Source organism: Macaca fascicularis, chromosome 11 (genome assembly GCF_037993035.2).
Source record: "Macaca fascicularis isolate 582-1 chromosome 11, T2T-MFA8v1.1".
Classification (NCBI taxonomy): domain Eukaryota; kingdom Metazoa; phylum Chordata; class Mammalia; order Primates; family Cercopithecidae; genus Macaca; species Macaca fascicularis.
The window spans coordinates 62682212-62709565 of NC_088385.1; the positions used below are offsets into that span (position 1 = coordinate 62682212).

General features: G+C 45.0%; 1 protein-coding gene across 2 annotated transcripts; it reads right to left on the reverse strand.

Moving 5' to 3' along the window:
• Positions 1-27354, reverse strand: PYM1 (PYM homolog 1, exon junction complex associated factor). 2 transcript variants are annotated; one of them, XM_005571146.4, is made up of 3 exons: positions 27298-27354; positions 1699-1792; positions 1-952 (listed from the first exon to the last, which is right to left on the reverse strand). In XM_005571146.4, exons 1-3 carry the CDS (start codon positions 27332-27334, stop codon positions 469-471), a joined length of 615 nt encoding a protein of 204 aa, XP_005571203.2. In that variant the 5' UTR covers positions 27335-27354; the 3' UTR covers positions 1-468. The 2 variants fall into 2 exon arrangements, with proteins under 2 accessions (XP_005571203.2, XP_015286495.2); XM_015431009.4 differs by having other exon boundaries at positions 26644-27354.

The window sequence follows — 27354 nt, forward strand, 5'->3', positions numbered from 1 at the left end:
GACAGGTCTACTTGTGTTTATTCTCATTTTTGCTTTTTTTAAAAAAAAAAAAAAAAAAAAAAAGATGAGGGATGGAGAGGGAAATAACCCATAAACACTGCGAACAGGAACCAAGACTCCAAGACTTGGGCATACTCCCTCTACCCTCAGCCCCAGTTCTCCAAGAGATTCCCACCCACCTGATTTTCTTTTAAAACAAGACACCCAAATCAGCAGCAAAGGTACCTGGGGTAGTCACTGAGATTTTGAACACTGGGAATGGGAGGGGGAAAGTCCAAAAAGTAGAAGTTGGGAAGAAAAGGGAAGGATTGAGGGAGATGCTAGGCTCTGGAGGACAGAGCTGGGCCGCAAGAGGTGGAAGTAAGCCAGTATAGGGGTACCCCTCCTGACTGCTGTTGCCCATATTCCCCCGGACCCCAGAGAGCCCCATGGTTTGTTCTGCAGTCCATTCCCGATTTCCCAAAGGCCTCAGAGGCCTAACTCCAAGTCCTCTAACTCCTCTTCTAGCGCCCTCCTCCTTGCTAGCTTTTCCAGCTGCTCTTTGCTGGGCTGGGTTACTTCCCCAGCCTGGATCCGCTGCTGCAGCTCTTCCACCTGCCGGAGCTTCTTCTTTAGGTTCTTTATCTTCTTGGCTTTCTCAGTGGTGGCAGCTGAGTCAGGCTGGTCAGATGCAGCTGTGGGGGCTGCCCGGGAGCCCTGTGGAGCATTGGGGGGTTGGGCTGTCTCTTCCAGGGACACCTTATCAAGAGTCCTGCTCAAGGCCTCTGCCTCTCCTTTCTCTTGCTGCTGCCGCCTCTTCTCCTTTCGCTTCAGGTTGCGTTTGGCTGTCTTGGAGAGGCCTGGTTCACCACCTTCAGGCCTGGATGGGGTGACAGGAGCAGTGGCCTCAGGGCTTAACCCTGGGGGCAATTCTGGTTTACTCTTGAAAAACTTCACATACTTGTTTTCATATCTGCAGGAAACAAAGGATGTCAAGAGTTTCAGAGAATCACTAACTTTTTGATCCCGTTTCTTAAACTTCCAAACACTTCATCCTTATTACATTCTTGCTTCCTTTTTTTGTTGCTGTTTTTGTGGAGTTTTTTGTTTTTTGAGACAGAGTCTTGCTTAGTTGCCCAGGATGGAGTGCAGTGGCGCAATCTGAGCTCACTGCAACCTCCCACTTCCCAGGTTCAAGAGATTCTCCTGCCTCAGCCTCCTGAGTAGCTGGGACTACAGGTTCGTGCCACCACACCTGGCTGATTTTTGTATTTTGTAATTTTGTATTTTTAGTAAAGATGGGGTTTCACCACATTGGCAAGGCTGTTCTTGAACTACTGACCTCAGGTAATCCACCCGCCTGGGCCTCCCAAAGTGCTCGGATTACAGATGTAGGCCACCGGGCCCAACGGCCACCTTTCTCTCTTTGTGGTCCCTCCCCAACTTTCCTCTGCTCTGCAGGAAAGATGCAGCAAAGTCCCTAGAAGAGCTTTAGAGCTCTGGAGGTTCTAATGAACAGAGGTCAAAAGTATAGGACTAGTGATCTGTAACCCTCACTCATCCCTGAATCCCAGACCCTTCCTCTCCTTTCTGACAGTTGCCCGTCCTTCCATTTCCCTGGGGCTTAGGAGAGTCCTTCCTGAACTTGAAGGCATAAAGATATTCTATCCTTCTGTAGGGACCCCATCAGAAAACTCCTACTCAAGCCTAACCACGTACACTGGGACCTCCTCCTGGGGCACATATCCTTCTTTCACCCTCCGCTGCTTGCGCCAGGTCCCGTCAGGTCGCTGTGTTGAGGCGATATACTTGCCTAAAATACGAAAAATTAAGTTGAAAATTACTCTTATTTTCAAACATTTTACAAGATGAGACAAGAATGTATAAATGTACACACCATCTCTCAGCACCCATTCATCCAAATGCAACCATTAAGGCTCCTTTTCTCATACCAACACTCAACCCCTCTCTCATTATTTATTTACTGAATGCCAATACACTGTACAACAAACTATCCTTGCCCTCAAGATTCTATTTGCATAATCTAGTAGGTAAGACAGGATAGGCACAGAGAAAGAATTTTGTTAAAAAACCAAAGCAATAGCATGGGAACATGGAAGGCGGTAAACGAACAAGAGGCTAAAAAGACGCAAAAACCATAGAGAGGAGAAATGACAAGAGCAGATGTTGTAAAGAAGGAGAAATTTTATTTATATGGACCTTAAAAAAATAGGTCAACTTTTAAGAATTCATACCATAGATATATACACACCAGTACACAAGGATATATTTAAACGGTATTTGGTTTTTGTTTTGTTTTGTTTTGAGATGGAGTTTCACACTCTCACCCAGGCTGGAGTGCAGTGGTGCAATCTCAGCTCACCGCAACCTCCACCTCCCAGGTTCAATCGATTCTCCTGCCTCAGCCTCCTGAGTATCTGGGATTACAAGCCCCTGCCACCACATCCGGCTAATTTTTGTATCATTAGTAGAGATGGGTTTTGCCACGTCAGCTAGGCTAATCTCGAACTCCTGACCTCAGGTGATCCACCCACCTTAGCCTCCCAAATTGCTGGGATTATAGGCATGAGCCACTGTGCCCGGCCTTTAAAGGGTATTCGTTGATGCATGATTTAAATTAGCAAAAAGCTGGCCAGGTACAGTGGCTCATGCCTGTAATCCCAGCACTTTGGGAGGCCAAGCCAGGGGGTGAATCACAAGGTCAGGAGTTCGAGACCAGCCTGACCAACATAGTGAAACCCTGTCTCTACTAAAATACAAAAAAAATTAGCTGGGCATGCTACAGCGCGCCTGTAGTCCCAGCTACTCAGGAGGCTGAGGCAGGAGATTGAACCCAGGAGGCAGAAGTTGCAGTGAGTCGAGATTGTGCCACTGCACTCCAGCCTGGGCAACAGAGCGAGATTCCATCTCAAAAAAAAAAAAAAAAAGGAAAGAAAAAATTAGCAAAAAGGTGAAAGCAATTTAAATGGCCATCAATAAATGAATAATTAGACAGCACTTTGGGAGACAGAGGCTGGCAGATCCCCTGAGGTCAGGAGTTTGAGACCAGCCTGGCCAGCATGGTGAAACCCTGTCTACTAAAAATACAAAAATTAGCCGGGTATGATGGCACACGTCTGTAATCCCAGCTACTGGGGAGGCTGAGGCACAAGAATCGCTTGAACCTGGGAGGCAGAGGTTGCAGAGTCTCAAAAAAAATAAAATAAATGTTCTGACATTGACTAGTGTTCATGATATGCTAAGTGAAAAAGCAAGCTGCAGTAGTGGTCCTCTAACTTTTTTTTATTTCAGGACCCCCTTTACACTGTTATTTTGTAATATGTGTATCATCATACAATATTTATTTATTTATTTTTCTCTCTTTTTTTTTTTTTCTGAGATGGAGTCTCGCTCTGTCGCCCAGGCTTGAGTGCAGTGGCACAATCTTGGCTCACTGCAAGCTCTGCCTCCTGGGTTCATGCCATTCTCCTGCCTCAGCCTCCCGAGTAGCTGGGACTACAGGCGCCCGCCACTACGCCTGGCTTTTTTTTTTTTTTGTATTTTTAGTAGAGACGGGGTTTCACCATGTTAGCCAGGATGGTCTCGATCTCCTGACCTCATGGTCCGCCTGCCTCAGCCTCCCAAAGTGCTGGGATTACAGGTGTGAGCCACCGCGCCCGCCCATTTTTGAGATGGAGTCTTGCTCTGTCGCCTAGGCTGGCGTGCAATGGCGTGGTCTCAGCTCACTGCAAGCTCCGCCTCCCGGGTTCACGCCATTCCCTTGCCTCAGCCTCCCCAGCAGCTGGGACTACAGGCTTACGCCACCACACCTGGCTAATTTTTTGTATTTTTAGTAGAGACGGGGTTTCACCGTGTTAGCCAGGATGGTCTCGATCTCCTGACCTCGTGATCTGCCCACCTCGGCCTCTCAAAATGCTGGGATTACAGGCGTGAGCCACCACACCCTGCCATTATACAATATTTAAAAGAGATTATATTCATTAATCTCATCACTATAGTATTAAAGTACATGGGAGCTATCAAGCTCAGAATGGGAGCTATAAGTTTTCCAAAAATTCTTGGCAGGGCACAGTAGCTCATGCCTGTAATCCCAACACTTTGAGAGGCTGAGGTGGGCAGATAACCTGAGGTCAGGAGTTCCAGAGCAGCCTGGCTTACATGACAAAACTCTGTCTCTACTAAAAGTACAAAAATTAGCTGGGCGTGGTGGCGGGCGCCTGTAATCCCAGCTACTCAGGAGGCTGAGGCAGGGAGAACTGCTGGAACCCAGGAGGCGGAGGTTGCAGTCAGCAAAGATTGCGCCACTGCACTCCAGCCTGTGTGACAGAGCGAGACTCCATCTCAATTAAATATATATATATATGAAATATATATATATATAAAGTAAATAAGTTTTCCAAAATTCTAATTTTCACTTAAGTGTTTGAATTTTATCATTGGTGAGAAAAACTACCAGTTGTTTTCCTTTATTTTCAGGAAAATGATCATTGGATAGTCAGGTCTGAATTACCATAGTTTGTCAGTGTTTTTTTTTTTTTCAAGTAAAAAATACAGTTCCACGAGAATAAAGTTTGCTCAGCTTGCAATTCAGACAACTATCCTACTTCAGTATGCAGCAGAAATGTTTCATGCTTACATCCCATGAGTCACAGAGAACATTAAAAAAATATATATTCAAGGGTTGGGCTTAATACAATTAATCATTTTTATTGCATCATCAATGATATCCTTAGGTGAAACTGGCATTTACAGCAAGTGTGTGGCAGTGAAGAACACAATGATTAATATAGCTTGGTGCCACTGCCCTGACAAATGCATGCTTGCAGGGCCAGCAGTTTCACAAACCATGTATTTTGACCATTGGTACAAAGTCAACCCCGTGAAAAAGACAAAGAAATCTTAGCATGATTATAAGAATAATTTTGCTTGCAGACCTTCCAAAAGAGTCTTAGGGACTCCCTCAAGGGTTCTGAATCACACTCTGAGAATCACTGGTATACATAGGGTACTATTTTATTTATTTATTTTTTTTGAGACAGCGTTTTGCTCTTGTTGCCCAGGCTGGAGTGCAATGGTGCAATCTCGGCTCACTGCAGCCTCCTCCCAGGTTCAAGCGATTCTCCTGCCTCAGCCTCCTGAGTAGCTGGGATTACAGGCATGTACCACAACTCCTGGCTATTTTGTATTTTTAGTAGAGACGGGGTTTCTCCGTATTGGTCAGGCTAGTCTCCAACTCCCAACGGCAGGTGATCTGCCTGCCTCGGCCTCCCAAAGTCCTGAGATTACAGGTGTGAGCCACCGCACCCAGCTAGTATGGTACTATTCTTGTTGGAGTAAGGGGCAACACTTAAAGACATGTAGTCTGTGTAGAGGGACAAAGAAAAAGGTGTGCAAGGACACATATCAAACTGTTAATGCTGGTTACCTTAAGAGAGAAATTTAACTTCTTTATATACATATGTTTTGTTGTAGCTCTCTTATTTTAAGTATTACTTTTGTAAAAATAAAGGAAAAAAGATTTTTAAGGCCAGGTGCGGCAGTTCACACCTGTAATCCCAGCAATTTGGGAGGCTGAAGTGGGCGGATCACACAGCCTGGCCAACGTGGCAAAACCCCACCTCTACTAAAAATACAAAGATTGGCAAGGCACGGTGGCTCACACCCGTAATCCCAGCACTTTGGGAGGCTGAGGCAGGTGGATTGCCTGAACTTAGGAGTTCGAAACCAGCCTGGGCAACACGGTGAAACCCTGTCTCTACATACAAAACCTTGTCTCTACATAAATACAAAAAAAAAAAAAAAAACCAAAAACAATTAGCCAGGCATGGTGGCATCCACCTGTAATCCCAGCTACTCAGGAGGTGGAAGCAGGACAATCGCTTGAAACAGGGGGTTGGAGGTTGCAGTGAGCCGAGATTGCGCCACTGCACTCCAATCTTGCGACAGAGACTCCATGTGAAAAAAAAAAAAAAAAACGAAACTGGAGACCAGGCGTGGTGGTGCACACCTGTAATCCCAGCACTTTGGGAAGCTGAGGCGGGTGGATCACTTCAGATCAGGAGTTTGAGACCAGCCTGGCCAACATGGTGAAACCCCATCTCCATTAAAAACACAAAAATTAGCTGGGTGTGGTGGCAGGTGCCTGTAGTCTCAGGTACTTGGGAGGCTGAGGCACGAGAATTGCTTGAACCTGGGAAGCAGGGTTGCAGTGAGTTGAGATCATGCCATTGCACTCAAGCCTGGGCGACAGAGCAAGACTCCGTCTCAAAAAAATAAAAAAATTAGGCTGGGCATGGTGGCTCATGCCTGTAATCCCAGCACTGTGGGAGGCCGAGGCGGGTGGATTACTTGAGATCAGGAGTTCGAGACCAGCCTGGCCAACATGGTGAAACCCCGTCTCTACAAAAATACAAAAAATAGCCAGGCGTGGTGGCAGGCGCCTGTAATCCCAGCTACTTGGCAGGAGAATCTGCCGGGAGGCAGAGGTTGCAGTGAGCAGAGATCGCACCGCTGCACTCCAATCTGGGTGACAGAGAAAGACTCCATCTCAAAAAGTAAAAACGAGTAAAATAAATAAAAATAAAAAAATTAGCTGGGTGTGGTAGCACATTTGTAATCCCAGCTACTGGGGACGCTGAGGCACAAGAACTGCTTGAGCCCAGGAGGTAGAGGCTGCAGTGAGCTGATATCGTGCCACTGCACTCCAGCTTGGGCAACAGAGTGAGAATGTTTCTCAAAAAAAAAAAAAAAAAAGAAAAGAAAAAGGAAAAAAAGACTTTTAAAATAAAAGTCTAGGGCCTCCTACATGAATTATATATTTTTACATGAATTGGTTTTTTGCTCAAAATGCAAATTTCATTAATATATTAAAACAAAAAAGTCTAGGCGCAGTGGCTCACTCCTGTACTCCCAGCACTTCGGGAGGCGGAGGCAGGCGATCACCTGAGGTCAGGAGCTCGAGACCAGCCTGGCCAACACTGTCTCTACTAAAATACAAAAAATAGCCAGGCATGGTGGCTGGGCATCAGTAATCCCAGCTACTCCAGAGGCTGAGGCAGGAGAATCACTTGAGCTGAGGAGGTGGAGGTTGCAGTGAGCCAAGACTGTACCATCACACTCCAGCCTGGGTGACAGAGCAAGACTCTGTCTCCAAAAAAAAAAAAAAAAAAAAGTTGTTAAAGGCAATGAGTGATTTGACTGGTGGAGGGGATGGAAGAAAGAAAAATCATGAGCAAAGGGGCTCAAACTTGAGCAAAGAGAGGCATGGATGTGGGAATGGGCGTGAGTAGGGAACAGAAAGTAGAGAGGTTCAGGTGAATGAGACAGTTCATGTTAGGGAATAGGAAGCCTGGAAATGAAAAACGGGGTAATCACGGAAAGCCTTAAAAACAAGGTCAAGAACTTTGGACTTTATTGGGTGAGTAAAAGAGAACTACTAAGGATATTTTTGCCCAGCTGTGACAAGAATAAAAACCAAAGAAAAAAAAAACTGGGAGGCTTCCTGGAGGGAGGACTGAGACTAGAGCTGGGCTTTGAAGGAAGAGTCAAACTAAACAAAAAGGGAGACAGAGTAGATTAGAAACAGTTTGTTCTCAAACAAAAACTCACGCATGGGAATGCAGATAGCATTTTTAGGCAACGACAAACAGACCAGTCAGGCTGAGCTGGAATGTTCAGACCTTGAATACCAGTTAAAGAGTTTAATATCTGGCACATGGCATGCACTCAACAAATATTTGTCAAATGAACGAATCCTTTATGCGAAGTATTGTCTTAGGGCTTTGAATAAATGAATGAATCCTTTATACAAAGCAGTGTTTTAGAGTATTTAATCTAGCATAATAAAAGGGTGATTTGGAAAAAAAAAAAAAAAACACCAGAGACTGTGGAAACTAGTTAGGGAAAAAATATTGCGATAATCCTGGCATGAAGGGACAGAATTGGCTGAAACGGGCATTGGAAAGTAAGAGACTAAGGGCAGATACATTATCAAAGAATCAACAACACTTGGTAATTTAGTGACTAGGGAAGGAGTAAGAGGGTTAGAAATCAAAGATAATTCAATACACTTTTTATTTTAGTAATCTCAATGTCAATAATTTACCATAAATAGTTACAATAGGAAAAAATAAAAACAAAAACAAAAAAGAAAGGAAGAGATAATCATATGAATATTATGGCATTATCAATAAATAGTGAAAGGTCAGGCACAGTGGCTCATGCCTATAATCCCAGCACTTTGGGAGGCCAAGATGGGAGGATCCCTTGAGCCCAGGCATTCAAGACCAGCTGAGCAACATAGGGAGACTCCCATCTTTACGAACTATACAAAAATTAGCTGGGTATGGTTGGTGGCATGTACCTGTGGTACCAGCTACTCAGGAGGCTGACCCGTGTTGAGGAAAGTAGTCAAACTCTGTAAAATATTTTTAGAGATTCTGAGCCAAATATGTATGAGTGACCATGGCCTGTGACACTGACCTCAGGAGGTCCTGAGAACATGTGCCCTAGGTGCTTGGGGTACAGCTTGGTCCTATATACATATAAACTTTTTTTTTTTTTTTTTTGAAACGGAATCTCACTTTGTCTCTCAGGCTGGAGTGCAGTGGCCCGATCTTGGCTCACTGCAACCTCTGCCTCCCGGGTTAAAGAGATTCTCCTGCCTCAGCCTGGCAAGTAGCTGGGACTACAGCGCATCACCACACCTGGCTAATTATTGTTTTTGTTTTTTGACACAGTCTCACCCTGTTGCCCAGGCCGGAGTATAGTGGCACGATCTTGGCTCACTGCAACCTCCGCCTCCCGGGTTCAAGCGATTCTCCTGCCTCAGTCTCTCGAGTAGCTGGGACTACAGGCACTCACCACCACGCCTGGCTAATTTTTTGTATTTTTAGTAGAGACAGGGTTTCGCCATGTTGGCCAGGCTGGTCTCAAACTCCTGACCTCAGGTGATCCACCCACCTCAGCCTCCCAAAGTGCTGGGATTACAGGCCTGAGCCACCGTGCCTTGTTTTATATATTTTAGGAAGGCATGAGACATCACTCAACTATATTTAAGAAATACATTGGGTTTGGTTCAGAAAGGTGGGACAACTCAAAGTGGGGGGCTTCCAGGCTATAGGTAAATTTAAACATTTCTGGTTGACAATTGGTTGAGTTTGTCTAAAGGCCTGGGATCAATAGAAAGGTTCAGGTTCAGATAAAAGATTGTGGAGACCAAGGTTCCTTTGAAGCCTTATAGTGGCTACCCTTAGAGACAACAGATGACAAATGTTTCCTATTCAGTTCTTTAAAAGGTGCTAGACTTTTAATCTCTTCAGCATTGGGAGGGCCTGAAAGAAACAGATCTAGCTATGTTAATACAGAATTTTATTTTTTGAGACGGAGCTTTGCTCTTGTAGCCCAGGCTTGAATGCAGTGGCACCATCTCAGCTCACTATAACCTCCACCTCCCAGGTTCAAGCGATTCTCTTGCCTCAGCCTCCCGAGTAGCTGGGATTACAGATGCGTGCCACCACGTCCAGCTAATTTTTATATTTTTTTAGTAGAGACAGGGTTTCGCCATGTTGGCCAAGCTGGTCTAGAACTCCTGACCTCATGTGATCCACCCGCCTCGGCCTCCCAAAGTGCTGAGATTACAGGTGTGAGTGACTGAGTCTGGCCTGTTAATAGAGACTTTTTACAAATGCCGTTTCCCCCACAAAGGTCAGCTTTGCAGGGCCATTTTAAGATATGGCAAGAAACATGTTTTGGGGTAAAATATTTTTATTTTCTTGTTACGTCAGAGTCAGATTGAAAAAGTAAGGCCAGGTGCGGTGACTCATGCTTGTAATCACAGCACTTTGGGAGGCCCAGGTGGGTGGATCACCTGAGGTCAGGAGTTTAAAACCAGCCTGGTCAACATGGTGAAACCTCGTCTCCAGTAAAAATACAAAAATTAGCTGGGAGTGGTGGCGGGTGCCTGTAATCCCAGCTACTCCGGAGGCTGAGGCAGGAGAATCACTTGATCCCAGGAGGCAGAGATTGCAGTGAGCCGAGATCGTGCCATTGCACTCCAGCCTGGGTGACAAGAGTGAAACTCCATCAAGAAAAGAGAAGGGGAGGGGAGGGGAGGGGAGGGGAAGGAAGAGGAGAGGAGTGGAGGGGAGGGGAGGGGAGGGGAGGGGAGGGGAAGGGAGGGGAGGGGAGGGGAGGGGAGGAAAGGGGAAGGGGGAGGAGGGGAGATACAAGGTTAAATGAAACGCATCTGATGAGAACTTATGAACGTAGATGAGAAACGTATATGATGAGAACCTACAAACGTAGGGCATGACTCCCTACACCCCTTAGATAGGAATTTCAGCAAGACAAAAAAAATCAGAGCTTAGTCCTCATGTGGGAAGATCAACTGAGTCTTGGACAACATATTGAGACCCCATCTCTATTTAAAAATCTTGTTTGAAAATAATGTGCAAGGCAGAGCACAGTGGCTCATGCCTGTAATGCCAACACTTTGGGAAGCCAAGGCAGGTGGGTCACCTAAGATCAGGAATTTGAGACCAGCCCGGCCAACATAGTGAAACCCTGTCTCTACAAAAATACAAAAAAATTAGCTGAGCATGGTGGCGCATGCCTGTAGTCCCAGCTACTTGGGAGGCTAAGGTGGGACAATCACTTGAGTCTGGGAAGTGGAGGCTGCAGTGAACCAAGATCACGCCACTGCACTCCAGCCTGGGTGAGAGAGCGAGACTCCATCTCAAAAAATTAAAAAAGAACATGCAATAATGAAAATTCTATTGGGGTGATAACTTTTCTGTTAAAAATTTCTGTTAGGCCAGGCGCACTGGCTCATGCCTGTAATCCCAGCTACTTGGGAAGCTAAGGCAGGAGAATTGCTTGAAGTTGGGAGGCAGAGGCTGCAGTGAGCCAAGATCGCGCCATTGCACTCCAGCCTGGGCAATAGGAGTGAAACTCCACCTCAAGAAAAAAAAAAAAAAAGGCCTTCTTGATTTACCCCTTGCTAGTTTTCAGTCTGTTAGCATAAATCCACCATACTCTTTCCTCTAGAAACAAATATTTGGCTGGGCACAGTGGCTCCCATATGTAATAACAGCACTTTGGGAGGTGGAGGCGGATCACTTGAGGTCAGGAATTCGAGACCAGCCTGGCCAACATGGAGAAACCCCATCTCTACTAAAAATACAAAAATTATGGCCGGGCGCGGTGGCTCACGCCTGTAATCCCAGCACTTTGGGAGGCCGAGGCGGGCGGATCACAAGGTCAGGAGATCGAGACCACGGTGAAACCCCGTCTCTACTAAAAATACAAAAAATTAGCCGGGCGCAGTTGTGGGCGCCTGTAGTCCCAGCTACTCGGGAGGCTGAGGCAGGAGAATGGCGTGAACCCGGGAGGCGGAGCTTGCAGTGAGCCGAGATCGCGCCACTGCACTCCAGCCTGGGCGACAGAGCGAGACTCCGTCTCAAAAAAAAAAAAAAAAAAAATTAGCAGGGCGTTGTGGCGAGCACCTGTAATCCCAGCTACTTGGGAGCCTGAGGCAGGAGAATCACTGGAACCCGGGAGGCGGAGGTTGCAGTGAGCCAAGATCACGCCACTGCACTCCAGCCTGGGCAACAAAAGCAAAACTCTGTCTCAAAAAAAAAAAGAAACTGAAATATTCACAAATCTCAACCTGGCCCATGTCTCTATTCTCTGTGCCTTTTTGCTTTTGCTTCCTCTGGCCTGGAATAGACTATATTTGCTTATCTTAAGTTCATTCCTACTGGTCTTTAAGGTCAAATTCAAGTATCAACTCAAGGCAGCCTTCCTGACTTCCTTATGCCAAGCCAGGTTAAAACTTGCACTCACAGCACCTGTTTTAGCTTTTATCATGCTCTAATGCTTGACATAATTATTTGCTTGTTGGAAAGCAGAAACTGTCTTTGAACTTCATAGCAAAGAGCCTGGCCCACACAAGACAGTAAATACGGACTGAATTAATGAGTAAATTAATGTATCTCATTAGGGAAGAGCCAAGAATCCAGAATGTTCTGGGCAAAAAGCATATGTGAAAAGAGACTCAGGGTAAATTAGTGAAACTATGAAAGGTCTCCAACCTCCACTGGGTTTGGACTGAAGCCTTAAGCTGTAGAATACTGATGGCCAATAAGGGAGTACAGGTGATCTGTTCAAAGCAATGCTTTAAGATTACACTGAAAAATGTGTACCATAAACTAAAGGTAGAGAAAATGAAAGCAACAGCTGCAATGTGAGAAGACTTGACTTCGATGGTTTCTACAGGTATTGAAAGGAAAATGAAAGAGAAATTCATTGTGAAGATTAAATCAACAGGATCCAAAGACTTACCAAGATGTGAACTAGAGAGGAAACAATCAAAACAGTGACACTGTGGATTTAATCTCGTGCTTTTCACATGTATTCTTATTCTTCTCAGTATACCATAGGGCACATGGTAATCACATTTATTCACACATGGATTTTAAATTTTTATTGAGCACTTACTCTTGTGCCAGACACTGTAACAGAAACTAGGGATACAACAATGAATAAAGCAAGCAAGGTTCTTGCCTTTTTATAGTATACATTCTAGTGAAAAAGATAACAAACAAGAATACAACTATTTATAATACCACTCTTGAATTTGGAAAATTGGGAAAATAGAAACTACTGATATAAACAAAGTCCATAGGGGAAAACAACTTTGTGGAAACAACAATTCAATTCTAGACAAGTATTTTACATGGAATTTGGGAGAAAGGGACAATACTAGAAACATATATTTAAGTTGATTGCATAGAGATTATAGCTGAAGGTTTAGGAGGACAAAAGATAGACTGCAATAAAAGGCAGAGCAGAAGCTTCTTGAATGGCCATCCTGTGTGGAAGCCCTCAGAGATACAAATAGCCCATTATCACAAAGGAGCACCTATTTTATGTTATCTTGGTTCCATCCTCTGGCCTTGATGGTATCCAAGGGTGAAGTCAAAAAGAAGGGAGAGGTTTGGCAGTTCCCACCCCTAGAAATAAAAACCAAGGGCAGAATATCAGGACTTTCAGATAATATCTTGCAGAGTCAAAAACTAGAGATTGGGGATTGCTACTGTAAGAATCTTTTTAAGCTTTGTCATTTTCTCACATCTGCCGTTTTTTAATTCTCAATCTGTTTCCTTAAGTCTGTCAGCAATAAAAACCCTTACACTGAAAGGGTCCTTGTTTCCAGGGGTTGCAGGTAGACAGTGAAAAGACAACATAGCAAGGCATGGAGGAACTCCAAGGAGGTAGGGACATGGTTGTTCAAGGTATGAGACCTGCTTCAAATAAGAAAAGAGATCTAAGTCACAGGTCTCAGCCTGCGGATGATCTCAGGGCCAAAATAGGACCTGGATGTGGTTTCCAACACAGAGAAAATATAACAAAGAGATTAGAGCTGGAGGAATGACCCTGAAATAATGGTCATAATCATTTCCCTCAAGGAGGAAAAGGTGACAGCAACAACAGGAAATGATTCATAGGTAAGGAAGACCAGGACATGCTAAGCCATGGAGACCAAAAGTTTTAAGTAAAGGTAGGTGATGGCTGGGCGCGGTGGCTCACGCCTGTAATCCCAACACTTTGGGAGGCCGAGGCAGGTGAATCACGAGGTCAGAAGATGGAGACCAATCCTGGCTAACACGATGAAACCCCGTCTCTACTAAAAATAGAAAAAATTAGCCGGGCATGGAGGCATGTGCCTATAGTCCCAGCTACTCGGGAGGCTGAGGCAGGAGAATGGTGTGAACCCAGGAGGCGGAGGTTGCAGTGAGTCGAGATCGCACCACTGCACTCCAGCCTGGGCGACAGACTGAGACTCCGTCTAAAAAAATAAATAAATCAATAAAAATAAAGGTAGGTGATTAACAGTATTAAATACTGTGGAGAAATCAAGAAAAGAACTGAAAAAAAGGTTCTGGTTTTGGCATTTTAGAAATCCCTGGTTATCTCCGCAAATACAGCCTCAGAAAAGCATGGTGGTAAAGAGGCCAGACTACAAATTAAACACAATAAACACTAAAAGCCTCCTAGCTGGGCATGGTGGCACACGCCTGTAATCCCAGCTACTCAGAAGGCTGAGACAGGAGAATCACTTGATCCCAGGAGGCACAGGTTGCAGTGAGCCAAGATTGTGCCATTGCACTCCAGTCTGGGAGACAGAGCAAGACTTCATCTTTAAAAAAAAAAGCCTCCTAGAAGAAAAGTACCATAAGTGCTAATAGGGTTATCAAGGTGAGTAAGATGGTCCCAATTTTCAAAAAATTTACAGACTAAGTAAGGAGGAGGTGGGCAAATTAGGCAAGCAAAGTCTAAGACAAAATAGTGTCAAAAGTATCCTAAGAGATAACAGGAGATAATCAGGAAAACCTCATTTGACACTAAAGACTAGAAAGTAGTAATAATTAATGATAACAACAAATCAGCAGCCAGTATTTCTGCAGGCAGAGAAAAGGGAAAGGGGATAAGAGGAACAACAAAAGCAAAATCCTAGCAGTGGAAAACTCAGTATTTAAGAATGATTAGTAAAGAGTATTTATTAATAAGTAGCTACATTACAGGAGGAACTTTGTATACATTATCCTGTTAAATATAAACGATAGATAGATACTATCATTTACAGCCAAGGAAACAGTCTTCAAGAGGTTAAAGACATAGTCAAGGCTTGGTGCAGTGGCTCATGCCTGTAATCCCAGCACTCTGGGAGGCCAAGGCAGGTGGATCACCTGAGGTCAGGAGTTTGAGACCAGCCTGGCCAATATAGCAAAGCCCCATATCTACTAAAAATACAAAAATTAGCCAGACGTGGTGGCGCATGCTTGTAATACCAGCTACTCGGGAGGCTGAGGCAGGAGAATCGCTTGAAGTCAGGAGGCGGAGGTTGCAGTGAGCTGAAACCATGCCACTGGAATCTAGCCTGGGTGACAGGGTAAGACTCCATCTCAAAAAAAAAGACATGGTCAAGATTCCAAAGGTAGCATATACCTGTAACCTGAACTCAAGTCTGATGCCAAAGCTTACACATCATTGCACTGCTGTTCCACATCAGTTATACAGCCCAGTTTCACTAGAGGGTATAGGCAAAAACATGGCATGTGATAATACCATATTTAAAAGTAGGCCAGGTGCGGTGGCTCACGCCTGTAATCCCAGCACTTTGGGAGGCCAAGGTGGGTGGATCACGAGGCTCAGGAGATCGAGACCATCCCAGCTAACACGGTGAAATCCTGTCTCTACTAAAAATACAAAAAATTAGCTGCGCGTGGTGGTGGGCACCTGTAGTCCCAGTTACTCGGGAGACTGAGGCAGGAGAATGGCATGAACCTGGGAAGCGGAGCTTGCAGTGAGCCAAGATCATGCTACTGCACTCCAGCCTGGACAACCGAGCGAAACTCGGTCTCAAAAAAAAAAAAAAAAAAAAGTAGTCAGCCAGGCACGGTGGCTCATGCCTGTAATCCCAGCACTTTGGGAGGCCAAGGTGGGCAGATCACCTGAGGTCAGGAGTTCAAGACCAGCCTGACCAACATGGAGAAACCCCCGTCTCTACTAAAAATACAAAAATTAGCCAGGTGTGGTGGCACATGCCTATAATCCCAGCTACTCGGGAGGCTGAGGCAGAAGAATCGCTTGAACCTGGGAGATGGATGTTGCGGTTAGCCGAGGTCAGGCCATTGCACTCCACAGCCTGGGCAACAACAGCGAAAGTCGGTCTCAAAAAAAAAAAAAAAAAAAAAAAAGTAGTCTGAGGTTGGGCATAGTGGCTCATGCCTGTAATCCCAACACTATGGGAGGCTGAGGCAGGCAGATCGCTTGCGTCCAGGAGTTTAAGACCGGCCTGGGCAACATGGTGAAATCTCTTCTTTACAAAAATTAGCTGGGCATGTTGTGCACACCTGTAATCCCAGTTACTTGGGAGGCTAAGCTGGGAGAATCACTTGAACCCAGGAGGTCAAGTCTGCAGTAAACTGCAATCATACCACTGTACTCCAGCCTGGGCAACAGAGTGAAACTCTGTCTCAAAAATAAAAAAAATTTAAAAAGTAGTTTGTCGGCTGCGCACAGTGGCTCACCACACCTGCAATCCAGCACTTTGGGAGGCCAAGATGGGTGGATTACCTGAGGTCAGGAGCTCGAGACAGGCCTGGCCAACATGGTGAAAGCCCGTCTCCACTAAAAATAAAGAAAATTAGCCGGGCGTGGTGGCAGGTGCCTATAATCCCAGCTACTTGGGAGGCTGAGGCAGGAGAATCACTTAAACCTAGGAGATGGAGGTTGCAGTGAGCCGAGATCGCACCACTGCACTCCAGCCTGGGCAACAAGAGCGAGACTGCAACTCGAAAAAAAATAAAAAATAAAATTAATTAAATAAAAAGTAGTTTGTCACAGCCATAAAAAACAAAATCATGTCCTTTGTAGCAACATGGATGCAGCTGAAGGCCATTATCCTAAGCAAATTAACACAGGAACAGAAAACCAAATACTGCATTTTCTCACTTATAAATAGGAGCTAAACACTGGGTACTCACAGACATAAAGATGGCAACAACGGACATTGGGGACTAGTAGAGGCCGGCACGGGTTTAAAAACTATCTACTGGGGCCAGGCACAGTGGCTCACGCCTGTAATCCCAGCACTTTGGGAGGCCAAGCTAGACGGATCACCTGAGGCAGGAGTTGGAGACCAGCCTGGCCAACACAGTGAAACCCCAACTCAACTAAATACAAAACTTAGCCAGTCGTGGTGGTGCGTGCCGGTAATCCCAGCTATTCAGGATGCTGAGGCAGGAGAATCACTTCAACCTGGGAGACAGAGGTTGTAGTGAGCCAAGATCACACCACTGAACTCCAGCCTGGGCAACAGAGCAAGACTCCATCTCAAAAAAAAAAAAAAGCTAACTATTGGGTACTATGCTCACTATCTGGGTGATGGGATCACTCGTACCCCAAACCTCAGCATCACACAATTATACCCATGTAACAAACCTGCATATTTTCTAAATCTAAAATAAAAATTGAAATGAACAACAAATAGACCAGGCATGGTGGCTCACGCCTGTAATCACAGCACATTGGGAGGCAGAGGTAGGAGGATCATTTGAGCTGAGTTCAAGACCATCCTGGGTAAGATGGTAAGACCTCCATCTCTATAAAAAAATTTAAAAATTAGGCTGGGCATGGTGGTTTACACTTGTAATCTCAGCACTGGGAGGCCAAGGCGGGTGGATCACCTGAGGTCAGGAGTTTGAGACCAGCCTGGCCAACATAGTGAAACCCCGTCTCTACCAAAAATACAAAAATTAGCTGGGCGTGGTGGCAGGTGCCTGTAGTCCCAGCTATTTGGGAGGCTGAGGCAGGAAAATCGCTTGAACCCAGGAGGCAGAGGTTGCACTGAGCCGAGATTGTGCCACTGCACTCCAGCCTGGGCAACAGAGCAAGACTCCATCTCAAAAAAATAAAAATAGCCAGGCGCAGTGGCTCACACCTGTAATCCCAGCACTTTGCGAGGCCGATGCGGGCGGATCACAAGGTCAGGAGATCGAGACCATCCTGACTAACATGGTGAAACCCCGTCTCTATAAAAAAGATACAAAAAATTAGCCGGGCATGGTGGCAGTCGCCTGTAGTCCCAACTGCTCGGTAGGCTGAGGCAGGAGAATGGCGTGAACCCGGGAGGCAGAGCTTGCAGTGAGCCGAGATTGCACCACTGCACTCCAGCCTGGGCAACGAGCAAGACTCCGTCTTAAAAATAAATAAATAAATAAATAAATAAATAAATAAAAATAAAAAAGGTAGTCCTATCATTTCATCACATTTCCCAAAGCTTTTGCTATGTAAAATACTACTCCCATAAGATATTAAACAGGGATTATCCCTAAACATTGTTAAATAAGTTTGGGAAATTCTGGGTTAAACACAAAAAAAGATTTTGTGTTTTTTTTTTTTTTTAACAGCAAGGCTTAAATGAGTTACTACGTTCTTACTCAGGTGAATATGCAAGATGGGAATATGGTTTACAGTGTTTCCCAAAATTTGTGCACAGAAACATTATTTGTATTTTATTTTATTTATCTCTGAGAGGTCACTGTCACCCAGGCTGGAGTGCAGTAGCCAGACCTTGACTCACTGCAGTCTCCACCTCCCAGGCTCAAGCAATTCCTCCCACCTCAGTCTCCCAAGTAGCTGGGACTACAGGAGTGTGTGTGTCACCACACCCAGTTAATTTTTTGTATTTTTAGTAGAGACAAGGTTTTGCCATGTTGCCCAGGCTGGTCTTGAATTCCTGGGCTCAAGCAATCCACCCGCCTCGGCCTCCCAAAGTGTTGAGATCACAGGCGTGAGCCACCGCTCCCGGCTCTATTTTAGCTATTTATTTTGTGCCACATCTCAGAGGACTACTAGGTGTTTCAAGCATTCATATTTTGGAAAATAACAGCCAATCTTAACAGTACAATTCCAAATATATCACTTTACATTATGTTATATATGCATATGTGCTTAGAAAAACTAGGCTGGGGGCCAGGCATGGTGGCTTACGCCTGTAATCCCAGCACTTTGGGAGGCCAAGGGCAGATCACCTGAGGTCAGGAGTTCGAGACCAGCCTGGCCAACACAGCGAAACCCCGTCTCTAACTAAAAATACAAAAAAATAGCTGGGTATGGTGGTACGTGCCCATAATCCCATCTATTTGGGAGGCTGAGGCAGGAGAATAGCTTGAGCCCGGTTGGCGGAGCAGAGATGGCATCATTGCACTCCAGTCTGGGCGACTGGAGACAGAGCAAGACTCTGTCTCAAAAAAAAAAGAAAAAGATAAAAGAAAAACTAGGCTGGGTGCAGTGGCTCATGCCTGTAATCCCACCGCTTTGGAAGGCCAAGGTGGGAGGACTGCTTGTAAAAAGGAGTTTGAGAACAGTCTGGGCAGCATAGCTCTATAAAAAAATTCAAAAATTAGCCGGGCATGGTGGCGTATGCCTGTAGTACTAGTACTAGCTACTCAGGAGGCGGAGGCAGGAGAATTGCTTGACCCCAACAGTTGAGACTACAGCAAGGTATGACTGTGCCACTGCACTCTAACCTGGGCAACAGAGCAGGACCTTGTCTCTTTAAAAAAAAAAAAAAAGGAAAAGAAAAACTAGTTGCTCATGCCTATAATCCCAACACTTCAGAAGGCCGAGGTGAGAGGATCGCCTGAGCCCAGGAGTTGAAGACCAGCCTGGGAAACACAGCCTGACCTCATCTTACAGATAATTTAAAAAATCAGGCCGAGCACGGTGGCTCAAGCCTGTAGTTCTAGCATTTTGGGAGGCCGAGATGGGTGATCCTTTGAGGCCAGGAGTTCAAGATCAGCCTACACAACATGGTAAAACCCCATCTCTACTAAAAATACAGAAATTAGCCGGGTGTGGGGGTGCACACCTGTAATTCCAGCTACTCAGGAGGCTGAGGCAGAAGAATCACTTGAACCCAGGAGGTGGAGATTGTAGTGAGCAGAGATCACACCACTGCACTCCAGCCTGGTGACAGAGCGAGACTCCATCTCAAAAAAAAAAAAAGAAAAGAAAAGAAAAAGAAAATAACCCTAAGTGCAGACAAAGATGCATGCACAAAAACATTCATAGTGTTCCTTTTTTTTTTTTTTTGAGACGGAGTCTCACTCTGTCACCCAGGCTGGAGTGCAGTGGCACTATCTCAGCTCACTGCAAACTCTGCCTCCCGGGTTCACGCCATTCTCCTGCCTCAGCCTCCCAAGTAGCTGGGACTACAGGCACCCGCCACCACGCCTAGCTATTTTTTTGTATTTTTAGTAGAGACAGGGTTTCACCGTGTTAGTCAGGATGGTCTCGATCTCCTGACCTCGTGATCTGCCCACCTCAGCCTCCCAAAGTGCTGGGATTACAGGCGTGAGCCACCACACCCAGCCCAGAATTTTTATTATAAGAACACTATGGGCCGGGCACGGTGGCTTACGCCTGTAATCCCAGCACTTTGGGAGGCCAACGTGGGCGGATCACGAGGTCAGGAGATCGAGACCATCCTGGCTAACACGGTGAAACCCTGTCTCTACTAAAAATACAAAAAATTAGCCGGGTGTGGTTGCGCGCGCCTGTAGTACCAGTTACTCGGGGAGGCTGAGGTAGGAGAATGGCGTGAACCCGGGAGGTGGAGCTTGTAGTGAGCTGATATTGCGCCACCGCACTCCAGCCTGGGTGACAGAGCGAGACTCCGTCTCAAAAAAAAAAAAAAAAAAAAAAAATTCTGAAAACAATCTACAGGTCCAATAACAGAAGAAAGGTAAGATAAGGTGCATGCCCAAACTATAAAACACTCTGCCAGTATTTTAAAAGATGTTTACAGAGTTTTTAATAGCAAGGAAAAACATTTACCTCATAAGGCTAAATGAAAAGGCAAGATATAAAAATGTATATACCATCTGATTCTGCTATGTTTAAAACAGTTTAGAAAGATATATGCCAAATATAACAGCAGACTCTGGGTTGATGAATTAATATTGAACAAAAATTACATAACTAAATTTGTACTTAAGGAGCAGTAATCTGGTAGCAGTGTATCAGAAGAAATGAAACAAGAGAGAGACTGGAAATAGGATGACCAGTTTAGGAGGTCACAGTAATATTTGCAGGACAACAGAAACTAGAATTTTAGCAGGCACTTAGAATGGCCCAAGTACACTATGCCTGGTACTTGGCCGTATATAGTAATTTCTTCTAACCCACACAATAACCCTTACATAATAGTAATAATTACAGAACAATGTGTTGGACACTTTTTATGTGCCAAACATGCAAATTATTTTATTTAAATTTTAATACTTATAATAATCCTGTGTTGCAGGAGTTATTCCAATTTCAATGACGAGAAAACTAAGACTTAGATTCCCAAGGTTATATAGCTAACAAGTACTGAAGATGGGATAAGGGTAATAGCAGTAGGAATAAAAGAATGATATTTTGATAAATGATATACGTGAGGACGGCAAGAGAGAAGTAAAAGATGATAATAAAAATAATCATAAAAAAATAAAACTCCCATAAATTTAAAAAAAAAATACTCCCATACAAATAAAAACACCTAGTGATCAGATCCTAGTTTCTAACACTATTCTTCAGTAAAAAGAACAAGGGCTTCTTAGAGAAATGGCAGACCATAGGACTGGAGCAGAGAACAAAACCATAACCTGCAATGATGGCGAATGTCAAAGGGAGATGGGCCAAGTAAAAAAATAGAAAGGGTTCCCAATGTTCAAAACTGGAACATTTGAGCAATAAAGCAAATAAAATAGTATTGGATTATAACCTACCATATAAAATAAACATCTGTAAGTCCATATTGATATACATAAATTAATAAACAAACAAGGGGAAAGAAAAAAATCTGGGCAGAAGAATGCCAAATAATGTGTTTTTTTTTTTATTGTTTTTTGAGATAGGGTCTCACTCTCACCAAGGCTGGAGTACAGTGGCACAAGCACGGCTCAATGCAGCCTCAACCTCCCTGGCTCAAACAATCTTCCCCCCTCAGGCTCCCTGAGCAGCTGGGACCACAGGTGTGTGCCATCTTACTCAGCTCATTTTTTTTTTTTTAATCTTTTTGTAGATACAAGGTCTTGCTATGTTGCCTAGGATGACCTCAAGCGATCCTCCAGCCTCAGCCTCCCAAAGTGCTGGGATTACAGGCATATGCCACCATGCCCAGCCCTTAATCTCTTTTTTTAAGGAGGCACAACTCTCTACTCCTCATGCATGGGCTAGGAATAGTGACTTCCCTACAGTATGGAAAGGAAGGGGGTAAAGCGTAACTTTACAGTGAAGCCTTACAAACAATATCTCTGCCAGATAATCATGGTCAATACTAACAGGCTGGGCATAGTGGCTCATGCCTAGTTATCCCAGAATTTTGGTAGGCCTAAGGGGGACAATACCTTGAGCTCAGGAGTTCAAGACCAGCCTGGGCAACATAGTGAGATCCCATCTTTACCAAAAAAAAAAAAAAAAAATTAGCCAGGCATGATGGCACACGCCTGTGATCCTAGATACTCAGGAGGCTGAGGTGGGAGAATCGATTGAACCTGGGAGGTCAAGGCTTCAATGAGCCATGACAGTGTCACCACATTCCAGTCTGGGCAACAGAGGGAAGACTCTGTCTCAAAAAAACAAAAAAATTAACAGTAAAAAATCACTGTGATTCTATGTACCCTGATATGATGTGATGAAAATGTCACTTTACCTCTTGGTCTTCCTCCCCAAAACATATACCCCACATCTAATCATGAGAAAGACATCAGACAAATTCCAATAGAAGGACATCCTACAAAATACCTGACCAGTACTCCTCAAAACTCAAGGTCATCGAAAACAAGGAAAGCCTGAGAAAATGTCACAGCCAAGAGGAGCTTAGAGAGACATGAGAACTAAATATTATGTAGTACCCTGGATAAGATCCTGGAACAACAACAAAAAAATTAGGTAAAAAGGCCAGGCATGGTGGCTCACACCTGTAATCCCAGCACTTTAGGAGGCTGAGGTAGGCAGATTACCTGAGATCTGGAGTTTGAGACCAGCCTGACCAACATGGAGAAACCCCGTCTCTACTAAAAATACAAAATTAGCTGGGCAGGGCGGCGCATACCTGTAATCCCAGCCACCTGGGAGGCTAAGGCAAGAGAATCACTTGAACCCGGGAGGTAGAGGTTACGGTGAGCCGAGATCTCGCCATTTCACTCCAGCCTGGGCAACAAGAGCAAAGCTCTGTCTCAAAAAAATAATAAATAAATAAATAAATAAATAAATAAATAAATAAATAAATAATAAATTAAGTAAAAACTAAGGAAATCAGCCAGGTGTGATGGTTCACACCTGTAATCCCAGCACTTTGGGAGGCCAGGGCGTGAGGATCACTTGAGCCCAGGAATTTGAGATCAGACTGGGCAACAGAGCAAGACTGTACCTCTACAAAAAATACAAAAATGAGTCAGGAGTGGTGGTGTGTACCTGTAGCCCCAGCTACTCAGTAGTTTGAGGTGGGAGGATCACTTGAGTCCAGAAGTTAAGACTACAGTAAATGGTGACTGCACCACTGCACCCCAGCCTGGGTGACAGAGCAGACTCTGTCTGAAAAAAAACTAATGAAATGATGTATGGATTCTAGTTAATAATAATATATCAATATTGCTTCATTAATTAAAAGCAAAGTACCATATTAATGTAAGATGACAGTTATAGGGGAAACCGAGTATAGGGTATATGGGAAATCTCTGTAGCATCTTCTCAATTTTTCTATAAATCTAAAAGTGTTCTAAAAAATCAAGTATAGTTAGAATATTAAAAAAAGAAACAGTCGGGCGCAGTGGCTCACACCTGTAACCCCAGCACTTTGGGAGGCTGAGGCGGGTGGATCAGGAGGTCAGGAGTTCGAGACCAGCCTGACCAACATGATGAAACTCCATCTCTACTAAAAATACAAAAATTAGTCAGGCGTGGTGATGCGCGCCTGTAATCCCAGCTACTCAGGAGGCTGAGGCAGAAGAATCGCTTGAACCAGGGAGGCAGAGGTTGCAGTGAGCCGAGATCACGCTACTGGGAGACAGAGTGAGACTCCGTCTCAAAAAAAAAAAAAGAAACAACACAAAAGTTTATCTTGGGTTGGCTAGAACAATGGTGCCTTTAACAGAAAGTGATGGAAAAACTGATACTGTGATACTGGTTTTGGTCAGGTTGGATTTGAGGTATAACAGTACATCCAAGAGTGAAGATATTCACCAAACAATTAGAAAAAGGAATAGGCAACTCGAGAGAGGGTAGTGCTAGAAATAATGGCTGCAAAGAGTTAAGAAACAAATAGGCAACAAGGAAACAGAAATATCAGGAGTAAATTTCTTCACATTCAAGAAATCTGGGGAGAGGTGCAGGCTCACACCTGTAATCCCAACATTTTGGCAGACTGAGGTGGGAAGATCACTTGAGGCCAGGAGTTCAAAACCAGCCTGGGCAACATAGCAAGTCTGCATCCCTACATTTTAAAAAAAGAAAGAAAGAAACAAAATCTTGCTATGAAGAAAAAGGAAACAAAAATGATAGGCCTTGATTTTTCAGTAAAATAAAAATGAAGTCATCTGCCAAAAGAAGGAGAATTAAAAGGGATGGTCACACAGAGCTGGAAAAGTTTGGGGAAAACAGCTATGGAAGAACATAAAAAATAAATTTAAATTTTTATTTATTGATTTATTTTTGAGACAGAGTCTCCCTCTATCGCCCAGAGTGGAGTGCAGTGGCGCGATCTCAGCTCACTGTAATCTCTGCCTCCTGGGTTCAAGCGATTGTCCTGTCTTAACCTCCCGAGTAACTAAGATGACAGGCCCACACCACCACGCCACCACACCCAGCTAATTTTAGTAGTTATAGTAGAGATGGGGTTTCACCATACTGGTCAGGCCGGTTTTGAACTCCTGACCTCAGTTGATCCACCCACCTCAGCCTCCCAAAGTGCTGGGATTATAGGCGTGAGCCACCGCGCCTAGCAAAAAATTGTTTTAAAAAGAAAAGAATGATTAGAAGCCATGATCTTGGCAGAAGTTATATTAAGTTATATTGAATCTGATAGCTTCTGTACTTTTTCTCTAGCAACATGCTGTGGCCTAGAAGCAGAAGCCAAGAAAACATCTCTAATCATAGCCATCATTAGAGATAACAGAAGTGCCTGCTTAGTATAGAAAATCAAAATGAATAAAGAAAGCAAGAGGATATTATCAAAGGGGCTGGTCACAGAGGTCTAGCTGGGCAGCACCAAAGGCCATAAGGTACTGACAGATTCAATGAAATGGAAAGGTCAAGAACCAGAGAACCTGAGGACACAAAGCTGATCCTGAGGGTTTAAGATAGTGAAATAAGTGACTGATAAGGAGGCTAAAGTGATGGGGAGCACCTGAAGAAAAAGTGGTGTCCTAGATGAGATCCAGGTTGTAGTGATTCTGATGTGCAACTGGTTTGAAAATACAAAGCAAAGTCGACCGTCTCATGCTGAGGAACTATGAGATCAGAGTATTCCAATGGTGCTGGAGACACTGAAAATGACAGCAAGAAAAAGAGGAGAGAAAAAAATATGCAATAGGTCTGGGTCCTTGTGGGCAGTAAATGATGACACTAAAGTTTTACAGAAACTGCTATAATTGCATGGCAATACCTTCCATGAGGATTAGTGACAGTGGTAGATCAACGATCTGGACATAGTAAAGGAAAACAAAAAAGCAGTTTATTCCTTCTTCTCTTCCACATAGTCACTAAAAACAGAAAATAGCTTTTAGTGGCAAGGTAGGGTGAGATGTCATACCTGGATTTTCACGGAGTCAGGGTAAAGAAAATGATTAAGAGTAAAGAGAAATATACTGGATAAGTAGTATTTTCAAAGCACACATTAAAAATTGGTAATTCATGAAGGAGCTACTGGGTAGAGAACAGAAGGAAAGAGGTAGTACCACTTTTAAATTGTGAGGTTGGGGAGAAGTAGCAGCAACCTGAGTTGTCATCAGGTACCATAAGACAGGTGGAAGAGGTGTAAGGAACATGGAAAGCAGCAGAGCAAGAAGCAAAATGGCACATTTTAAAACAGACCGTGTGTACCAAGGCACAGGCACAGTGTTGCTTCTACAGACTACACATATGAGGGCTACAAAAACAGAAACACTTTGCACTTGCACAGCATTTTGTAAATTGCTTTCACATATATTATTTGATCATCATTGAGTAGCTATTACTACTACGCATATTTTTCTAAAGATGAGGTCATTAGGAAGGGACAAAACCAAGATAAAAGCTGTGATTCTCCGTTTCCAACACATACACCTCACATACACAGCAGACACTTCAGCATCTCGACCAGCCAGGCTGGAAATTCTTTAGCCAGAGGAAGAGTGGGTTTTATTCACTTGTCAAAGGGCTTCGGAGAAAAGCCACTAGACACTTTCCTGTTTGCCTCTTCCCACCTTAGACCCCTCAATTTCTATCACCATCACAGGATAAGATAGCGAAGGGTGGCTCCATCAGGGAGAAAACTCAAGCTGAAAGTTATATTAGGGTCCTCTTCCCTTCACACCTCTAAACCTCAGTGACCCAACAGATGAAGATAAGGGAGAGGAAAAAGTACTATGTAGAAACGAGAAGGTCTTCAGCAAATACCGCTTCGAGAAAAATAATGAAAATGGGACTGAGGTAGGGCAGAAAGCAAGTATAGCTGAGATGGGGGAGGGGAAAAGTAGGAGGGCAGGAATTGGAGGGAACTGAGAGTGTAGGAGTCCCCAAGGCTGAAAAACCTATAAGAGATATGAGTGCTCCAACTGCTGGAGAAAAGCTAAGGGCCCGTGAGGGTCCTGAAGCAGGGACCAGCACTGAAGGACCCCAGGGTTTGGGTGACCGGAAGCAGAGACCCCCAAACACGAGACCAGAAGGGGGCGCAGGAGACACCCCGCAGGAGAGAATGAATGGGGAAGGCGGTCCGGGGGGCGGGGCAAAGGAGGGGCCCCGGGATGGGCGGGGCACAGACCCCTTTCCAAGTCCGAACCCCTGCCCCGAGAGCCCGGGGAGAAGCCGCTCAGCGCCTCCCGCACTCACCGCCGGTCTCGTCAGTAACATAGGGAGTCGCCATCTTGAAAACGCAAACCACTTCCGGCGTGAGCGGGCTGGGGTCCCGCCCCCCTCCCCACCGGAAGTGGAGTCCCGATCGTAGCAAGCCACCATCTTAGTCTTAAAGGGAGAGTGCACCATTTCATGGGCGGAGGTGGAGGAGGAGGAAGAGGGGAGAAGCTGAAATAGTTAATAAAATAAAGCCGTGGGCTCTTTTACTGCCACCGATACCATTATTGAGCGCTTGCTGCCTGTAAAACAGTCCTCGGGGAGCCAAGAGAAGTTCCGAGGCACAGTCCCTCTCATCCCAGGAACTCCTCGTATGTCCACGACCTGCGAGGGAAAAGGGCGTAGGGCCCACCTGCACCCAAAAAGGGGGCCTTATAAATGAAGAAAGGAAGACTATCCAGGCTTTGGCCTGCACCCAGACCTGAGAGCAGCTTGGTGACGTGGAGCAGACAAACTCCAGGAACGCACTGGGGCGCACAAGTGTTTCTGGGGACGGTTGGAAGACCCCATGTAACCCTCTCTAAGAAGGTGGGGAGGTCGAATTCGCGTGCCGATTGCTGTCGGCCGCCCCACTCAACCTCCAGAGACCCGCGGGAGGGGCGTGCAAGGCGGAGAGCGCCACGGGTCGGTCACCTGTCTCCGTAGCCGCAGGGTTGCCGGCAGCTTCCATGGCTGAAGAGGCAGCTGGCC

Excerpts from the sequence above, each read along its gene's own strand:
- PYM1 (XM_005571146.4), bottom strand. The coding sequence starts at position 27,334 with ATGGAAGCTGCCGGCAACCCTGCGGCTACGGAGACAG. Across the intron at positions 1,793-27,297 it reads CCCTGCGGCTACGGAGACAG|GCAAGTATATCGCCTCAACA; the intron begins GTGACCGACCCG and ends TTCGTATTTTAG. Across the intron at positions 953-1,698 it reads CCCCAGGAGGAGGTCCCAGT|ATATGAAAACAAGTATGTGA; the intron begins GTACGTGGTTAG and ends TGTTTCCTGCAG.